A 16288-nucleotide genomic window follows, 5' to 3' on the forward strand; every position below is an offset into this window, starting at 1 on the left:
TGTGTAATATTACTATTTTTAACACACAAAAAGACATTTGATGAATAAAATATTAAATAAATTCTCTGCCTCAAATAAAGGGGATGATGGTGCAAATTTGCAAGAGGGCGGGAATCTGATTTAATTGGTCCATTTGTGGCTGAGACACTTCATTCAGGATAAATGGAGTTAGCCCTGTGTTAGCCTGCCTTGGAGCAGGTTAGTTCTGAAGGATTCGTTACCGAATAAATTTACCTGGCTAAAATGTGAACCAATTTCGTGGTACCGGTTATTACGAGTTGAACTCAGAGTTGACCAAAGTTACCTTGCTAACTCCTCAAACCAGGTAATATGGTGCTTTCAAGACAACTGGGAACTCAGAAAAAAACGAGGTCAAATCATGACGTCAGTGATCTTCTGGTCGGAAAGTTGGAGCTCTAGAAAGATGCCTGAGTTTCCGACTTGGAATTCCGAGTTGGATGACCGTTCAAAACGTTTTTCCCTAGTCGGAGCTCGTTTTATTCCGAGTTCCCAGTTGTCTTGAACGCACTGAAGTCGGAAGTCAGAGATTTCCGAGATCGGAGTTCTCGGTTGTTCTGAACTCTGGCTGAGAACGTTCAATACAATGGTGTGATGCGACAGAGTGACGTAGGTGCAACCAAGAATAGATTATGTAATGCCGTGTTCAAAACAACTGGGAACTCGGAAATCTCTGACTTCCGACTTCAGTGCGTTCAGGACAACTGGGATTCAACTGGGATTCTGAAAAAGAGCAGTATTTGAGAGGATTTAAAATAGAACATGGAAAGCATTCACAAGATCATCAGTTGCTGAAGTTTATTGTTAAGTTATTACAAGCAAAATTGTCAAATAGAATTTCACATTGTACATTACAATTAACCTGTATTTTAACAATCAAACAGAATGTGTAGGCTGTGCAAACAATCAATTGAATTAAATGAACAAAATATTTCATTGGCTTGTTTTTTTTGTGTTAGAAAAACAACATATACTGAACAAAAATATAAACCTAACATGTAAAGTGTTGGTCCCATGTTTCATGAGCTGAAACAAAATATGCCAGATATTTTCCATACGCAAAAAAAGCTTATTTCTCTCAAATGTTGTGCACAAATTTATTTACATCCCTGTGAGCATTTCTCCTTTTCCAAGATAATCCATCCACTTGACAGGTGTGGCATATCAAGAAGCTGATTAAACAGCATGATCATTACACAGGTGCACCTGTGCTGGGGACAATAACGGCCACTCTAAAATGTGCACTTTTGTCACACAACACAATGCCACAGATGTCTCAAGTTTTGAGGGAGCGTGCAATTGGCATGCTGACTGCAGGAATGTCCACTAGAGCTGTTGCCAGATAATTTAATGTTAATTTCTCTACCGTAAGCAGACCCCAACGTCGTTTTAGAGAATTTGGCAGTACGTCCAACCGGCCTCACAACCGCAGACCAAGTGTAACCACACCAGCCAGGACCTCCACATCCGGCTTCTTCACCTGCGGGATAGATCTGAGACCAGCCACCCAGACAGCTGATGAAACTGTGGGTTTGCACAATCGAAGTATTTCTGCACAAACTGTCAGAAACCGTTTCAGGGAAGCTCATCTGACCATTTATGCATTTATATTTTTGTTCAGTGTAGTATTTAAGTAATCCATGTTCATAAAGTAGGTTTCAGGGGCCTTATCTATTCAAGATGACAATAATAATATAATAATATAATATGCCATTTAGCAGACGCTTTTATCCAAAGCGACTTACAGTCATGCGTGCATAAATTTTTTTGTGTATGGGTGGTCCCGGGGATCGAACCCACTACCTTGGCGTTACAAGCGCCGTGCTCTACCAGCTGAGCTACAGAGGACCACAATCGTTGGCTATTACATTATTAACGTGCTTTTATTATGTAACATAAACATAATTGTTATATAATACATATTTTCATCAATTCATGTTCGTTAAATCTGATCAAATAAATAATATATTATTTATGATCGAATTATATGTATTTGATCAAATCAGATAAGACAAAAGTTCTGCAATGGATAGCTACAGACAATGATAGTCTCCCGAGTGGCGCAGTGGTCTAAGGCACTGCATTGCAGTGCTAGCTGTGCCACTAGAGAGCGCAATTGTTCCAGCGTCGTCCAGGGCGCTCAGTTGACAGAGCATGGCGTTTGCAACACCAGGGTTGTGGGTTCGATTCCCACAGGGGGTATGAAAAAAAATAATGTAAGTCGCTCTGGATAAGAGCGTCTGCTAAATTATGTAAATATGTGGTCGTGGTGGATGTTGACGGCTTGTTCTCAATGGTGTAAAGGTGATTCAGATCTGAGGCTCCAAATGGTGTTGTGGGGGGATACCACGCTGTGTTGTTGGGCCTGCTTTATGTTGTTGGGAGACAGCTTTGGTGAGGTAGGACAGGGGCCCCTGCCACACATTCAAATGTGTTGCCAGCTGCTGAAACACAGTAAGAAAGATCTTATTTTCACTGCTGAAGCTGCCTTTCGCTGTTCTTCTCCTGAAATGTGACTGAGCTAGTTAGTTAGAGAGAAGGTCTATGTATTGTAAGCAATGTACTTGTGCATCATCAATGGGACTATTCACCTGCTAGCCTAACATTACATGGCCTACTGTTATTATTTAACTAGCTAGCTACTGGTAACTTACAGTGTATCATTGCTATGCACCATTCCATTGCTACAGTGTATCATTACTATAGTGTATCATTGCTTTGCATAGCCTACATATTGTCTGCAATGGCCGTGTGCATCATCAGTGGACTAATCACAGGCTAATGTTACCTGGCCTAACGTTGTTATTATTTTTTGCTGGCTAGCTCACGTTAACTTACAGTGTACCATTGCTTTGCATAGCCTATTGTCAACTTACCACTGGGGAAGGAATCGTCAATTTCAGATGACGAACTGTTCAGTGTCTGGTTTGGACTTTAACTTGCAGCAGCAGGCACAGGACTGTCAATGATATTGTCAATCATATAAAAATATTGACACTAGCACTTTTCATCTGCCGAGCTTTCCGACTTCCTGAGTGCATCCCTCGCTGAAAGGTATTGTGAGCGTAGTTATATTTTAAAAAATTGTCGTACACTGCTCTGGATTCCCTGAGTAGCCTTTTGGCGTATTTTTGTGGGTCTTTGCCATTTCAGCCTTGATACTCTCCCCCAGATCTGCAGTAAGGTCTCGGTTTCACAGACAGTCCATGTCGCCCCTTTGCCCTTATTATATATATATTTTTAGCTAATTCAGCTAGTTAACATATGTCTACCTAACGTTAACTGGATAACAAATGTTTAATAACCAACAGAAAATAATGAATATCGCTCCTGTATATATCACTCCTGTTGTAACCTGTATTTTAAAAGTTTCACAACACGTGAACATCAGCACAGGGTGTTGCTGTGTCACAATACCTGGTACCCTGGTCCTGGATCTTGGACCCACAGCCCAGGCAGGTTCCAGGATTCGTTTGGGCCAGGATTAATTTACGTTTCACATATGTATAGGGTACCAAACGCTCCAGGATCCAGATCATACAGAGATATGTGAAAGCACCCTCAGTGAGACCTGCTAGGTTGGATATTGGATTTATGGAAGTTGTGTACAAATTAACAACATCAAAAAGGGTCGTTTTGAGATATTTATATTCATATTTTTTATGTTGAATACATTAATGTGAGCATTGTATTTCAGAATCTAGACATACTCTATATGTTAGAGCACACTACAATATAAGGAGTACAATGACACCAAGATGTCTGGATCATGTATATAAGGTCTTACAGAGGCATGTATAGGTCTACAAAGGGCATAAAATTGGCACTTTCATCATGATTTTCAAATTTACAAAACATTTCAAACATCCTTCCTCCTAATGAAGTTTCTATGTGATAATTACCAGAACAATCTGCGATAGCCAAAATATTTTTCACTCCCACTGGCGTAGAATCACCCTAAAACATGTTTGATAATGGGTCCTGAGTTACAAAACCACCCCACTGCAGAAAGAGCCTGGTGTTGAGCTGTAAACATTAAGAACAAAGGCCTGTACATAAAAGCCCTCCTTAAATATAATGACGTCAAACATAATGTCATGGGTACGTCTACACATTTTACACGCTTTAACTTTAAAAGGGTTGGATGTTCATATCCAGCAATAAAACAGTGCATTGCAAATTACATAAATGCAACAAAAGAAAGCCTACTCAAAACACCTGTAGGACAAGCCTTAGTCCTTACTGGACATCCTTGAGATAATGTGAATGTGAAGAAGATCTTACTCCACCATCATGTACAGTTTTAAACTTCAGTAAGTACCTAGGAACACTCATAGGAACAAGATTCCACACCAGTGAACACACGCAACAGTTCCCTAAATGTGTGTTGCATTGTTGTTTGTGTTTTTCTACTAGTATAATGTTTTATTCATCACACAATTCAAAGATCAATTGTTGAATGTTAATGACTTAAATGAACTTGAACTCCCCTTACAGGCAGACAGATGGCCATAACAATTCCCCCATTACTTTAGGCAGAAGATTTGCTGTCCACATTCTTCCTTGCTGCCAACTCTGGACCACAAATTGCCTTTTCAAATCCCATGTCCTTGTTCTGCGCTGTCTTTCACCTCATCTATCTCCCCCTCTCATTCCTATCTGGAATTCCAATATCCTTAATAAAAAATATATATTTATACACAGAACAAAAATATAAATGCAACATGTAAAGTGTTGGTCCCATGACAGGTGTAGCATATCAAGAAGCTGATTAAACAGCATGATCATTACACAGGTACACCTTGTGCTGGGGACAATAAAAGGCCACTTTAAAATGTGCACTTTTGTCACACAACACAATGCAATTGGCATGCTGACTGCAGGAATGTCCACCAGAGCCATTTCCAGATAATTTAATGTACATTTCTCTACCATATGCCGCCTCCAACGTTGTTTTAGAGAATTTGGCAGTACGTCCAACCGGCCTCACAACCACAGACTACGAGTAACCAAGCCAGCCCAGGACCTCCACATCCTGCTTCTTCACCTAAGGGATCGTCTGAGACTAGACATCCAAACAGCTGATGAAACTGTGGGTTTGCACAACCGAATAATTTCGGCACAAACTGTCAGAAATTGTCTCAGGATGAATCCTGGTTTCAACTGTACAAGGCAGATGGCAGACAGCGTGTATGACTTCGTGTGGGCGAGTGGTTTGCTGATGTCAACGTTGTGAACAGAGTGCCCCATGGTGGCGGTGGGGTTATGGTATTGGCAGGCATAAGCTACGGACAACAAGCACAATTGCATTTTATCGATGGCAATTTGAATGCACAGAGATACCGTGACGAGATCCTGAGGCCAATTGTCGTGTTTCAGCATGATAAAGCACAGCCCCATGTTGCAAGGATCTGTACACAATTTCTAGAAGCTGGAAATGTCCCAGTTCTTCCATGGCCTGCATACTCACCAGACATGTCACCCACTGAGCAAGTTTTGGGATGCTCTGGATCGACATGAACGACAGCGTGTTCCAGTTCCCGCCAATATCCAGCAACTTCGCACAGCCATTGAAGAGGAGTGGGACAACATTCAACAGGCCACAATCAACAGCCTGATCAACTCATGTGTCGCGATGCATGAGGCAAATCGTGGTAACACCAAATACTGACGTGAAAACCATAAATTGGGCCTAATGAATTGATTTCAATTGACTGATTTCGTTATATGAACTGTAACTCAGTAAAATCTTAGAAATTGTTGCATGTTGCATTTATATTTGGGTTCAGTGTACATACATACATTATTAATGTACTATATTTCCCTCATCACATCAAGGCAGGGGACAAGTCTGCTTCCTCGGTTTACATTCTCAGGCAGTAGGGCTGTAAGTTCTTCCCTCACATCTTCAGACAGAGAAGGACATTTTCCCTCCCTACTATTTCCTTACAAGCCTACCCTTCTTTGACCTCTTGGCCTGCGACGAAGATGACAACAACGGTGACCCGGGCAACAGCTGTGTCCATGATGACCGCAGTGTCCATGGCGATGGGGGCGGCTCCACTGGCGGCATGGGCGCAGCCACCTTAACCGTATTCTTCCCATAGAGCCTCTTCTCAAACTCTAGTAGCTGCGCCCAGAAACCCGCGTTGAGCCGCACGTACGGCCGACTCTCCTGCACCCATGCGTGGGCCCGGCACAGAGTCACGCCCCGGTAACGCATTAGGTATGCCATGACCAGGGCCGGCGAGCGGCTCATGCCAGCCGCACAATGCACCAGCGTACCACCCGTCCGGTTGCTGTGGATACGCTCTGCCACACGGTCAAAGTGGTCGCCTAGACGGGCGGTGGGCAGATCGGAGACGGGCACACGCAGGCACTCCACGCCTGGGTAGACAGGGCAGGCGTGGTTGAGGGTGGCATTGACGATGAGGGTAATGCCCTTGCGGGAGACCAGGGCCTGGTTGAGGGGGGCGTCTGCTCCACTCAGGAACAGGGTGGGGGTGATCTGAGACACTGACATGGCTGCCTGCGAGGGGAACACACACAAACACACCATTACCAATACAATATACTCTGAGATCTCTGATCTATTCGGTCATAGAGAGCTACAGGTGTGCAAGCTTTGGTAACACCTGCATCAGCTTATCTGGGTCCAGACCAAAAATAATGTTCAGACCATGATTTTACACAATGGTTATTGATTATTTGAAACGGGTGTGTGCTGGGAGGAACAACACCTTTACACTACCTCTTAGGACCTGAGTGGGGGATCCATAATATGCTGTAGTCATTAACCCTGGTCTTGGAGTGCAGGCTTTTGTTCCAGTTCAGTACTAGCATACGTAATGCAACCAAAGCCATAGAGCTAAGTACATAATCAAGACCTTTAGTTGAATCCGGTATTTTGGCTGTTTCAAAAGCATAACCTGTTCTCTAGGACCAGGCTTGGTGACCACTTCCTTTACATCAATACAACCTAGTAAGAGATCATCATTACTAAAATGTTGAGTCCAACACACATTTTTTACGTAGTACCAAGACAACCTTTTGAACAAAGTGGATGTTAAGTTAGTAAGAACCAATCTGTCCAAGCCTCATTCTATTATTCTATGAATACCCATTCATCAACACTGCAGGTACATCGACATAAGCTGCCACACACTTTCACAATCCTTTACTCGCAGTAAAATGAGCATCTCATGTGCGTGACTAGAAAGATATTGTGGTTGAATACCATGAACATTTTAGAAGGTAGGCTTAGATGTAGACGCAACGGTGTCATATGCATAAAGTAAAAGCTCTGTGTGTTTAAATGTTTTAGAGTTATTTATGCTTGCCACAGTATACAAAGCTTGTGTAATTCTCAGTCACGTTTCATAGGAGTGAGCCTATGTGTTGTGTAATGTGTTGTAAGACTATGTTTGTCGCAGCTGCCGCCCGCGTTTGTGTGTCTAGTGGCTTACCTGGTCCCTGTATGCCTCTGTATGTCTGGATCTGTCTCTCAGGTTTTGAAGAGTTCTGGCCTCGAGAAGCGAACCCTCGTTGGGGAACACACATAGGTACACAAGCACAAGCACACATCCTTAAATAGGCTTTGGGCCTGATGGCCAATGAAGAGAGAGTTTAATTTTAGACTTCCACGGCAGCTGGGGTACAGCTCTTGAAAACCTTGTCACGTGCGCCCACATTTCCAGCCACCTACACACACACCAATGTCCTATATAAATCAAATTTGATTTGATTTATATCTATAATTTCAATTATCAACAGTTTCTACAGTTGAAAGAAAAACACTATTAGGCTACATAACATTTGAAGACAGTGAACAGTTTACCATAAACTTTCCACTTTCTGTTTAACAGAAGTCCCGTCAGTGAATGAATGGCATTTGCAGATGTATTTTAGGTTATGGATGGAATTACCAGGAGAGACAGTGACATCAAATCAAATCACATTTTATTTGTCACATACACGTGTTTAGCAGATGTTATTGCGGGTGTAGAGAAATGCTTGTGCTTCTAGCTCCGACAGTGCAGTAATATCTAACAAGTAATATCTAACAATTTCACAACATATACCCAATACACACAAATCTAGTAAGGAATGGAATTTAAGAATATATACAGTGGGGAGAACAAATATTTGATACACTGCCGATTTTGCAGGTTTTCCAACTTACAAAGCATGTAGAGGTCTGTAATTAAAAAAATCCCGAAAATCACATTGTATGATTTTTAAGTAATTAATTTGCATTTTACTGCATGACATAAGTATTTGATCCCCTACCAACCAGTAAGAATTCCAGCTCTCACAGACCTGTTAGTTTTTCTTTAAGAAGCCCTCCTGTTCTCCACTCATTACCTGTATTAACTGCACCTGTTTGAACTCGTTACCTGTATAAAAGACACCTGTCCACACACTCAATCAAACAGACTCCAACCTCTCCACAATGGCCAAGACCAGAGAGATGTGTAAGGACATCAGGGATAAAATTGTAGACCTGCACAAGGCTGGGATGGGCTACAAGACAATAGGCAAGCAGCTTGGTGAGAAGGCAAAAACTGTTGGCGCAATTATTAGAAAATGGAAGAAGTTCAAGATGACGGTCAATCACCCTCGGTCTGGGGCTCCATGCAAGATCTCACCTCGTGGGGCATCAATGATCATGAGGAAGGTGAGGGATCAGCCCAGAACTACACGGCAGGACCTGGTCAATGACCTGAAGAGAGCTGGGACCACAGTCTCAAAGAAAACCATTAGTAACACACTACGCCATCATGGATTAAAATCCTGCAGCGCACGCAAGGTCCCCCTGCTCAAGCCAGCGCATGTCCAGGCCCGCCTGAAGTTTGCCATTGACCATCTGGATGATCCAGAGGAGGAATGGGAGAAGGTCATTTGTTCTGATGAGACAAAAATAGAGCTTTTTGTTCTAAACTCCACTCGCTGTGTTTGGAGGAAGAAGAAGGATGAGTACAACCCCAAGAACACCATCCCAACCGTGAAGCATGGAGGTGGAAACATCATTCTTTGGGGATGCTTTTCTGCAAAGGGGACAGGACGACTGCACCGTATTGAGGGGAGGATGGATGGGGCCATGTATCGCAAGATCTTGGCCAACAACCTCCTTCCCTCAGTAAGAGCATTGAAGATGGGTCGTGGCTGGGTCTTCCAGCATGACAACGACCCGAAACACACAGCCAGGGAAACTAAGGAGTGGCTCCGTAAGAAGCATCTCAAGGTCCTGGAGTGGCCTAGCCAGTCTCCAGACCTGAACCCAATAGAAAATCTTTGGAGGGAGCTGAAAGTCCGTATTGCCCAGCAACAGCCCCGAAACCTGAAGGATCTGGAGAAGGTCTGTATGGAGGAGTGGGCCAAAATCCCTGCTGCAGTGTGTGCAAACCTGGTCAAGACCTACAGGAAACGTATGATCTCTGTAATTGCAAACAAAGGTTTCTGTACCAAATATTAAGTTCTGCTTTTCTGATGTATCAAATACTTATGTCATGCAATAAAATGCAAATTAATTATTTAAAAATCATACAATGTGATTTTCTGGATTTTTGTTTTAGATTCCGGCTCTCACAGTTGAAGTGTACCTATGATAAAAATTACAGACCTCTACATGCTTTGTAAGTAGGAAAACCTGCAAAATCGGCAGTGTATCAAATACTTGTTCTCCCCACTGTATATACACATGCACACATACACACACACACATACATTCATACACACACATATATCCTTTTTTAAATGATATTTCCCTTCATTACTTTCCAACCCCACCACCCCTTCCCCAATTGGAGTAAACTAGTGAACAACAACGCTTAGGCCTCTACTTCCAGCCCATACATACTATATACATTTTATGGACACAGTCAAATTCTACAATAATTATATTTTGTTTGTTTTTACTCCTGAACTTCCTCCGATCATTTTCATGATGTCCATCTGGTTTGCTTCTATATGCCATATTTTTCTAACTGTGCTCTTTCACAAAAGCTCAACCTATAACCTATATACTTATTATGGACACGGTATGCTTTACATTAGTTATCTTGTTGTTATTAGTTGTTGTTATTAGTCCCATCCTTCAGCTCCATTCAACACCTCCCATCTTTCTCTTAACACCATCCATATTAGATTTCTATTTGCCATATATTTTTCAACTGTACTGTGATGTTTTACAAAAGTTCTGAACCTTTCTATTCTCATTGTTTCTTGAGATCGTAAATTGAAAATAAACATTTTTGCTAAAAGTATTATTATATTATTGATCGATTGACTATGACTTTTCAGATCACCCAGTAGTGCTATCTGCAGGGTTAGCGCCAAGTAAATATTGCAATCCTTTAGCCATTCCTGGACCTGTGTCCAAAAACAAGCTACAAATGGACAGTACCAAAACAAATGATCTAATGATTCTGTCTCTTCGGAGCAAAATCTGCAGAGCTAGGAAGATTGTATCCCCCATATAAATAACATTCTATTGGTAGCAAGAATTGTATATAATAATTTAAATTGAAAAATTCTAAGTTTTGAATCCGGCGTCATTTTGCGTATCAACTCATAAACACTATGCCATGGAATCGGTACGTCAAAAATCTCTTCCCAACTATTTTGCAATCTACATCTTCCCACCATAATTTGAAAATAAATTCATAAAAAATCCTACAATGTGATTTTCTGGATTTTTTTTTTCTCAAGTTGTCTGTCATAGTTGACGTGTACCTATGATGAAAATTACAGGCCTCTCTCATCTTTTTAAGTGGGAGAACTTGCACAATTGGTGGCTGACTAAATACTTTTTTCCCCCACTGTATATGGGACAGCTGTCAATCCTTTGGTCCTTAAATGAAACTGGTATACTTTTTTATTTATCACAATTTTCTTTAACCAATTATATTCTTTAATGCAAGGCCGACAGACAAGTTCCTTACTTTTTCCCCCTTCCACTTTCCTTTTCCATTTTTGCGGTAATGCTGCAATTATTTGGTTGTAATTTTGGGTAGAGCAGACATTTCCATATGTTTTTGTTAGCTGCATGTGCGACATAACTCCACCAGTCCTACCGATAATATCATTTACGAAGATTATACCTTTTTTAAACATTTTGTAAAAAAAAAAAGTTTTTTTATCAATTAGTATATTTGAGTTTAACCAAAATATTTGTTGCATTATTTGTTCTGTCGTTTCTGGAGGATTAAATTGAAATTGCAACCAACTTTCTATGGCTTGTTTTAGAAATAGTGACATTTGGGAGATTATTTCCTTTTCAAATAACTTAAAGTGAGAGGTTGTAATCTGAATAAAATGGCCATTCTTGAACATTGGGTGAGACAATCTTACTAATTTGCTAGAGAACCAGTTCGGATTTAAGTATAACTTTTGTATGACTGAAGCTTTAATGCTTTAATATTTAATAATTTCTGTCCTCCGAATTCATATTCATTATATAAATAGGCCCGTTTAATTTTGTCTGGCTTGCCATTCCAAATAAAATTGAATATTTTATATAATTTAAAAAACTGTTCGCTAGGCGTAGGCAAGACCATAACCAAATAGGTAAACTGGGATAATACTAAAGAGTTAATCAGGGTGATTTTTCAACAAATTGACAGGTATTTGCCTTTCCATGGTCGCAAGATTTTATCTATTTTTGCTAACTTTCTATTAAAATGTATTGGAGTGAGATCATTTATTTCTTTTGGGATATGTATTTCCGAGTATTTCCACATCACCATCAGACCATTTTATTGGTAAACTACATGGTAATGTTAAAATTGTATTGTTTTGTGATCCAATACGTAATATAGTACATTTATCATAATTTGGTAGGGTCTGTAGAATCTAAATATGGTGTTATTTCATGGTAGACTGTGGGCTAAATAACCAGCAGCACTTTCTACTCCGCCCACTCCATTGGTCCCAATGCAATACACTATTTAAGTGATAATGCCCGAGAAGCCGTGTTTGAGGTCATTATCACTTTTATACAATGGTTTACCAACATATCCAATGATTGACACATTTTCATTAAAAACGTTATTTTTATGAATTTACTCATACTATTTCATCCTTCCACAAGATATAGTCCCGACACAAATCTAGGGTTACTACCCAAGCCGGCTGGTCGTTCGTTCTATCGGTTCGGTTGCTAGAGACGCGACCCAGTCGTTCAGTCTTTTTGTTCTGTATCTATGGACGCGACCCAGTCTTCATTCTAAGTGTTCCATTGCCATACTGGCTGGCAACATTCTTATCCCTTGCTTGCTAGCTAGCCAACTACGGCTGACTTACAGTCACGTCAAAACTGCATTTGCATTTGTTTAAGCTGTTTTCTAGTGACATTTATTTGGATACATCCATAACAATGACCTAATGAGGCGCGATTTTGCCTGGCATAGAAAATGTGCTCACTCGTCAGGACACTATTGTTCAGAGTAGCTAGCCAACAACACAGCTTACACAATCACATCAAACTGAAGCTGGAAAGACTGCAAACTAGCTGCACTTTGTTTCGTTTGACCTTTTTTCAATTGACATTTCTTTGTATATATCAATGAAAATGATGGCAGCTGATTCATGATTTCGACTGGCTGAGAAACGCTGCCTGTCTGTCTGTCTCGTCCTGACTCCCGACACGTGCATTACTATGGGACAGCTGGAGAACGAATTTGAATATTGAAACAATGTTATGTTGGAGAGATACATAGCAAGGTTTATTCAAATCTCCGCTGTTGAAAACTAAATGTTAGTCTAAAAGAAATGTGAGATAATGTCTAGATGCTCTTTATAGTGGAGATGAAGTTTATAAAGTGCCTGGCTGGGTTGATGAGACAGTGGATTGTGCAGTCAGATGGAACAGAGTTAATAGGCATTTTAACGTCATAGATTTAGCCGGTGGTAACTTGTGGAATAGAGCTGGAATGCGGTTTTAACCAAGTCAGCATTCAGGATTAGATCCAGCCATTGTATAAAGGACTATAAATTACATATTGGCCTATAGAGAAAAAACAAAATGTGCCGAAGTGGGGTTGGGATTACTCAGTAGGGACTGTAGAATCTATATATGGTGTTATTTATTGGGGGACTGTGGTCTAAATACCCAGCAGCACTTTCTACTCCACCCATTCCATTCACTGCATCACATTTCCATCTAACAACAAACGTTCCCACAACTTTAGAGAACGTTCCCTTAAGGTCATTAACTAACATTTTCATAGGAATGTTCCCATGATACAGGGATTGTTTCCAAGGTACCATTCCCTTAATGTCAAATAGAACTTACCCATGTTCTCAGAATTTAAAATATTAATGTTTTAGACACGCTTCATGGGAATGTTGCAAGAACATTCATATGTCCAGTTTTCTGTGGGTTAGGAGAATATTCCATCAATGCCCCACCAAACATACACAGAACATGGTTGCCATGTTCTCAGAATATAAGATATGAATGTTCTACACACGTTTCATGGGAACACCGCAGAAACATTTATTTGTATCAGGTCCCAAAGAAACGTTATCCCCCTCCAAAAATGTTTTCATTGCACATCACGCCTTGTTACAGTTGCCAAGCCAATCAAGGCCCTTTGTCGATTGGTAAGGTTAGGGATACTCTCACACAGTGCTTTTAACATCGTTTTTTCAATTGACATATTTGACACACATGATTACACTGTGCATGTTCATTTATATAGTACTTATTATGTCCTCATCAGTTTGACCTCCTCACCAAGATAGGAGCAAGCATCGGGTAAATTGTTTACCCTCATTATTTATTTATTTAATGAATAGTTGGCTGCTGATTACAAAATTGCCAATTGTAAATTAAATTATCGACATTGGAAGCGGAAATGTACTAGCCTATAATGAGTTTGGTATAGCCTACAATACAATACAACAGGGATGAAAAAATTTATTTACCAGATTTTAATTTATAATGAGGCCATGATGAACAGAGTAGGCCTACTGTTTAGATTGAATGAATGTAGCAGGGGGTAGGCTAAATAATATAATATCAACATAATATCAACATTGTTCCCTTTTTTGCAGATTCCTTGCAACTGGGGACTCCTTCCGGACCATCGCATTCAGCTACCGTGTTGGTTGGTCCACAGTGGCGGGCGAGCATTGTGTCCACAGTGGCGAAAGCCATCTGGGATGGTCTGGTTCAGGAGTACATGCCTGTCCCCAAGGAGGAAGACTGGAGGGCCATTGCGGAAGAGTTCAAGGAGAAGTGGAACTTTCTCTGCCTTGGATCAATCAATGGAAAGCACATGGTTATCCAGGCACCACCATGCTCTGGGTCCCAGTTTTACAACTACAAGGGGACCTATTCCATCGTCCTCTTGGCATTGGTCGATGCAAACTACTGGTTCAGAGTCATCGACATCGGTGCCAATGGCAGGGCAAGTGATGGAGGGACTCTCAGGGAGTCTGCCTTCGGCCGAGCTCTCCAAGATGGCACTCTGGGGATCCCACCACCAGCCACGCTCCCAGTTGCAGACCACTTGGGACCAGTCCTTTATGTCTTTGTGGGAAACAAAGCCTTCCCCCTGAAGCCCAACCTCATGAGGCTCTACGCAGGACCCCAGGATCCAGGGAGTCCTCAAAGGATCTTCAACTACCAGCTGTCTCGGGCCAGGTTGGTGGTGGAGTACACCTTCGGCACCTTCTCTGCCCTGTGGCGGATGTACCGGCAGGTGCTCACACTGAAGCCGGAGAATACCGAGGTCTGTGTGAAGGCTACCCGCGTCCTCCACAACTTCCTCAGAACATCCCAGGGGTCCCTGAGGTCTCAGCGGTCGACACGGACGGATGTGGGCGTTCCAAGCGGCGGATTGTGAGAGGTCACTCGTGCTGGAGACAACTATGCCACCAGGGAGGCGAATCGAGTGAGGGAGACCCTGACCACCTACTTCTTCTCTCCAGCTGGTGCAGTCCCATTTACATTTACGTTTTCATTTTCGTAATTTAGCAGACGCTCTTATCCAGAGCAACTTACAAATTGGTGCATTCACCTTATGATAGCCAGTGGGACAACCACTTTACAATATATCCACTCTAAATTCCAAGCATCTGCCTCTAACCCTAGGAAGCTCTTTGCCACCTTCTCCTCCCTGCTGAATCCTCCTCCTCCTCCCCCTCCCTCCTCCCTCTCTGTGTATGACTTCGTCAACCATTTTGAAAAGAAGGTTGACGACATCCGATCCTCATTTATTAAGTCAAATGACACCGCTGGTCCTGCTCACACTGCCCTACCCTATGCTTTGACTTCTTTCTCCCCTCTCTCTCCAGATAAAATCTTGCGACTTGTGACGGCCGGCCGCCCAACAACCTGCCCGCTTGACCCTATCCCCTCCTCTCTTCTCCAGACCGTCTCCGGTGACCTTCTCCCTTACCTCACCTCACGGATCAACTCATCCTTGACCGCTGGCTATGTCCCTTCCGTCTTCAAGAGAGCGAGAGTTGCACCCCTTCTCAAAAAACCAACACTCGATCCCTCTGATGTCAACAACTACAGACCAGTATCCCTTCTTTCTTTTCTCTCCAAAACTATTGAGTGTGCCGTCTTTAGCCAACTCTCTTGCTATCTCTCTCAGAATGATCTTCTTGATCCAAACCAGTCAGGTTTCAAGACTGGTCATTCAACTGAGACTGCTCTTCTCTGTGTCACGGAGGCTCTCCGCACTGCTAAAGCTAACTCTCTCTCCTCTGCTCTTGTCCTTCTAGACCTGTCTGCTGCCTTTGATACTGTGAACAATCAGATCCTCCTCTCCACCCTCTCCGGGCTGGGCATCTCCGGCGCGGCTCACTCTTGGATTGCGTCCTACCTGACCGGTCGCTCCTACCAAGTGGCGTGGCGAGAAGCTGTCTCCGCACCACGTGCTCTCACCACTGGTGTCCCCCAGGGCTCAGTTCTAGGCCCTCTCCTATTCTCGCTATACACCAAGTCACTTGGCTCTGTCATATCCTCACATGGCCTCTCCTATCATTGCTACGCAGACGACACACAACTAATCTTCTCCTTTCCCCCTTCTGATAACCAGGTGGCGAATCGCATCTCTGCATGTCTGGCAGACATATCAGTATGGATGACGGATCACCACCTCAAGCTGAACCATGGCAAGACGGAGCTGCTCTTCCTCCCGGGGAAGGACTGCCCGTTCCATGATCTCGCCATCACGGTTGGCAACTCCGTTGTGTCCTCCTCCCAGAGTGCGAAGAGCCTTGGCGTGACCCTGGACAACACCCTGTCGTTCTC

At 42.4% G+C, this 16288-nt stretch overlaps 2 protein-coding genes across 2 annotated transcripts; one reads left to right on the forward strand and one right to left on the reverse strand.

Moving 5' to 3' along the window:
• Positions 1-2955: 2955 nt before the first annotated feature.
• On the forward strand, positions 2956-15034 carry LOC121534891. The gene is made up of 2 exons (XM_041841503.2): positions 2956-3072; positions 14077-15034. Exon 2 carries the CDS (start codon positions 14205-14207, stop codon positions 14868-14870), a length of 666 nt encoding a protein of 221 aa, XP_041697437.1. The 5' UTR covers positions 2956-3072; positions 14077-14204; the 3' UTR covers positions 14871-15034.
• si:ch1073-184j22.2 (dual specificity protein phosphatase 18) lies at positions 5774-7647 on the reverse strand. Its single transcript, XM_041841504.2, has 2 exons — positions 7485-7647; positions 5774-6547 (listed from the first exon to the last, which is right to left on the reverse strand). The coding sequence occupies exon 2, from the start codon at positions 6539-6541 to the stop codon at positions 5957-5959; it is 585 nt and encodes a 194-aa protein (XP_041697438.1). The 5' UTR covers positions 6542-6547; positions 7485-7647; the 3' UTR covers positions 5774-5956.
• Positions 15035-16288: the final 1254 nt, after the last annotated feature.

This window comes from Coregonus clupeaformis, chromosome 21 (genome assembly GCF_020615455.1).
Source record: "Coregonus clupeaformis isolate EN_2021a chromosome 21, ASM2061545v1, whole genome shotgun sequence".
Taxonomy (NCBI): domain Eukaryota; kingdom Metazoa; phylum Chordata; class Actinopteri; order Salmoniformes; family Salmonidae; genus Coregonus; species Coregonus clupeaformis.

Bases quoted from the DNA above. Each gene is read 5' to 3' on its own strand.
- si:ch1073-184j22.2 (XM_041841504.2), bottom strand. From the start codon at position 6,541: ATGTCAGTGTCTCAGATCACCCCCACCCTGTTCCTGAGTGGAGCAGAC.
- LOC121534891 (XM_041841503.2), top strand. From the start codon at position 14,205: ATGCCTGTCCCCAAGGAGGAAGACTGGAGGGCCATTGCGGAAGAGTTC.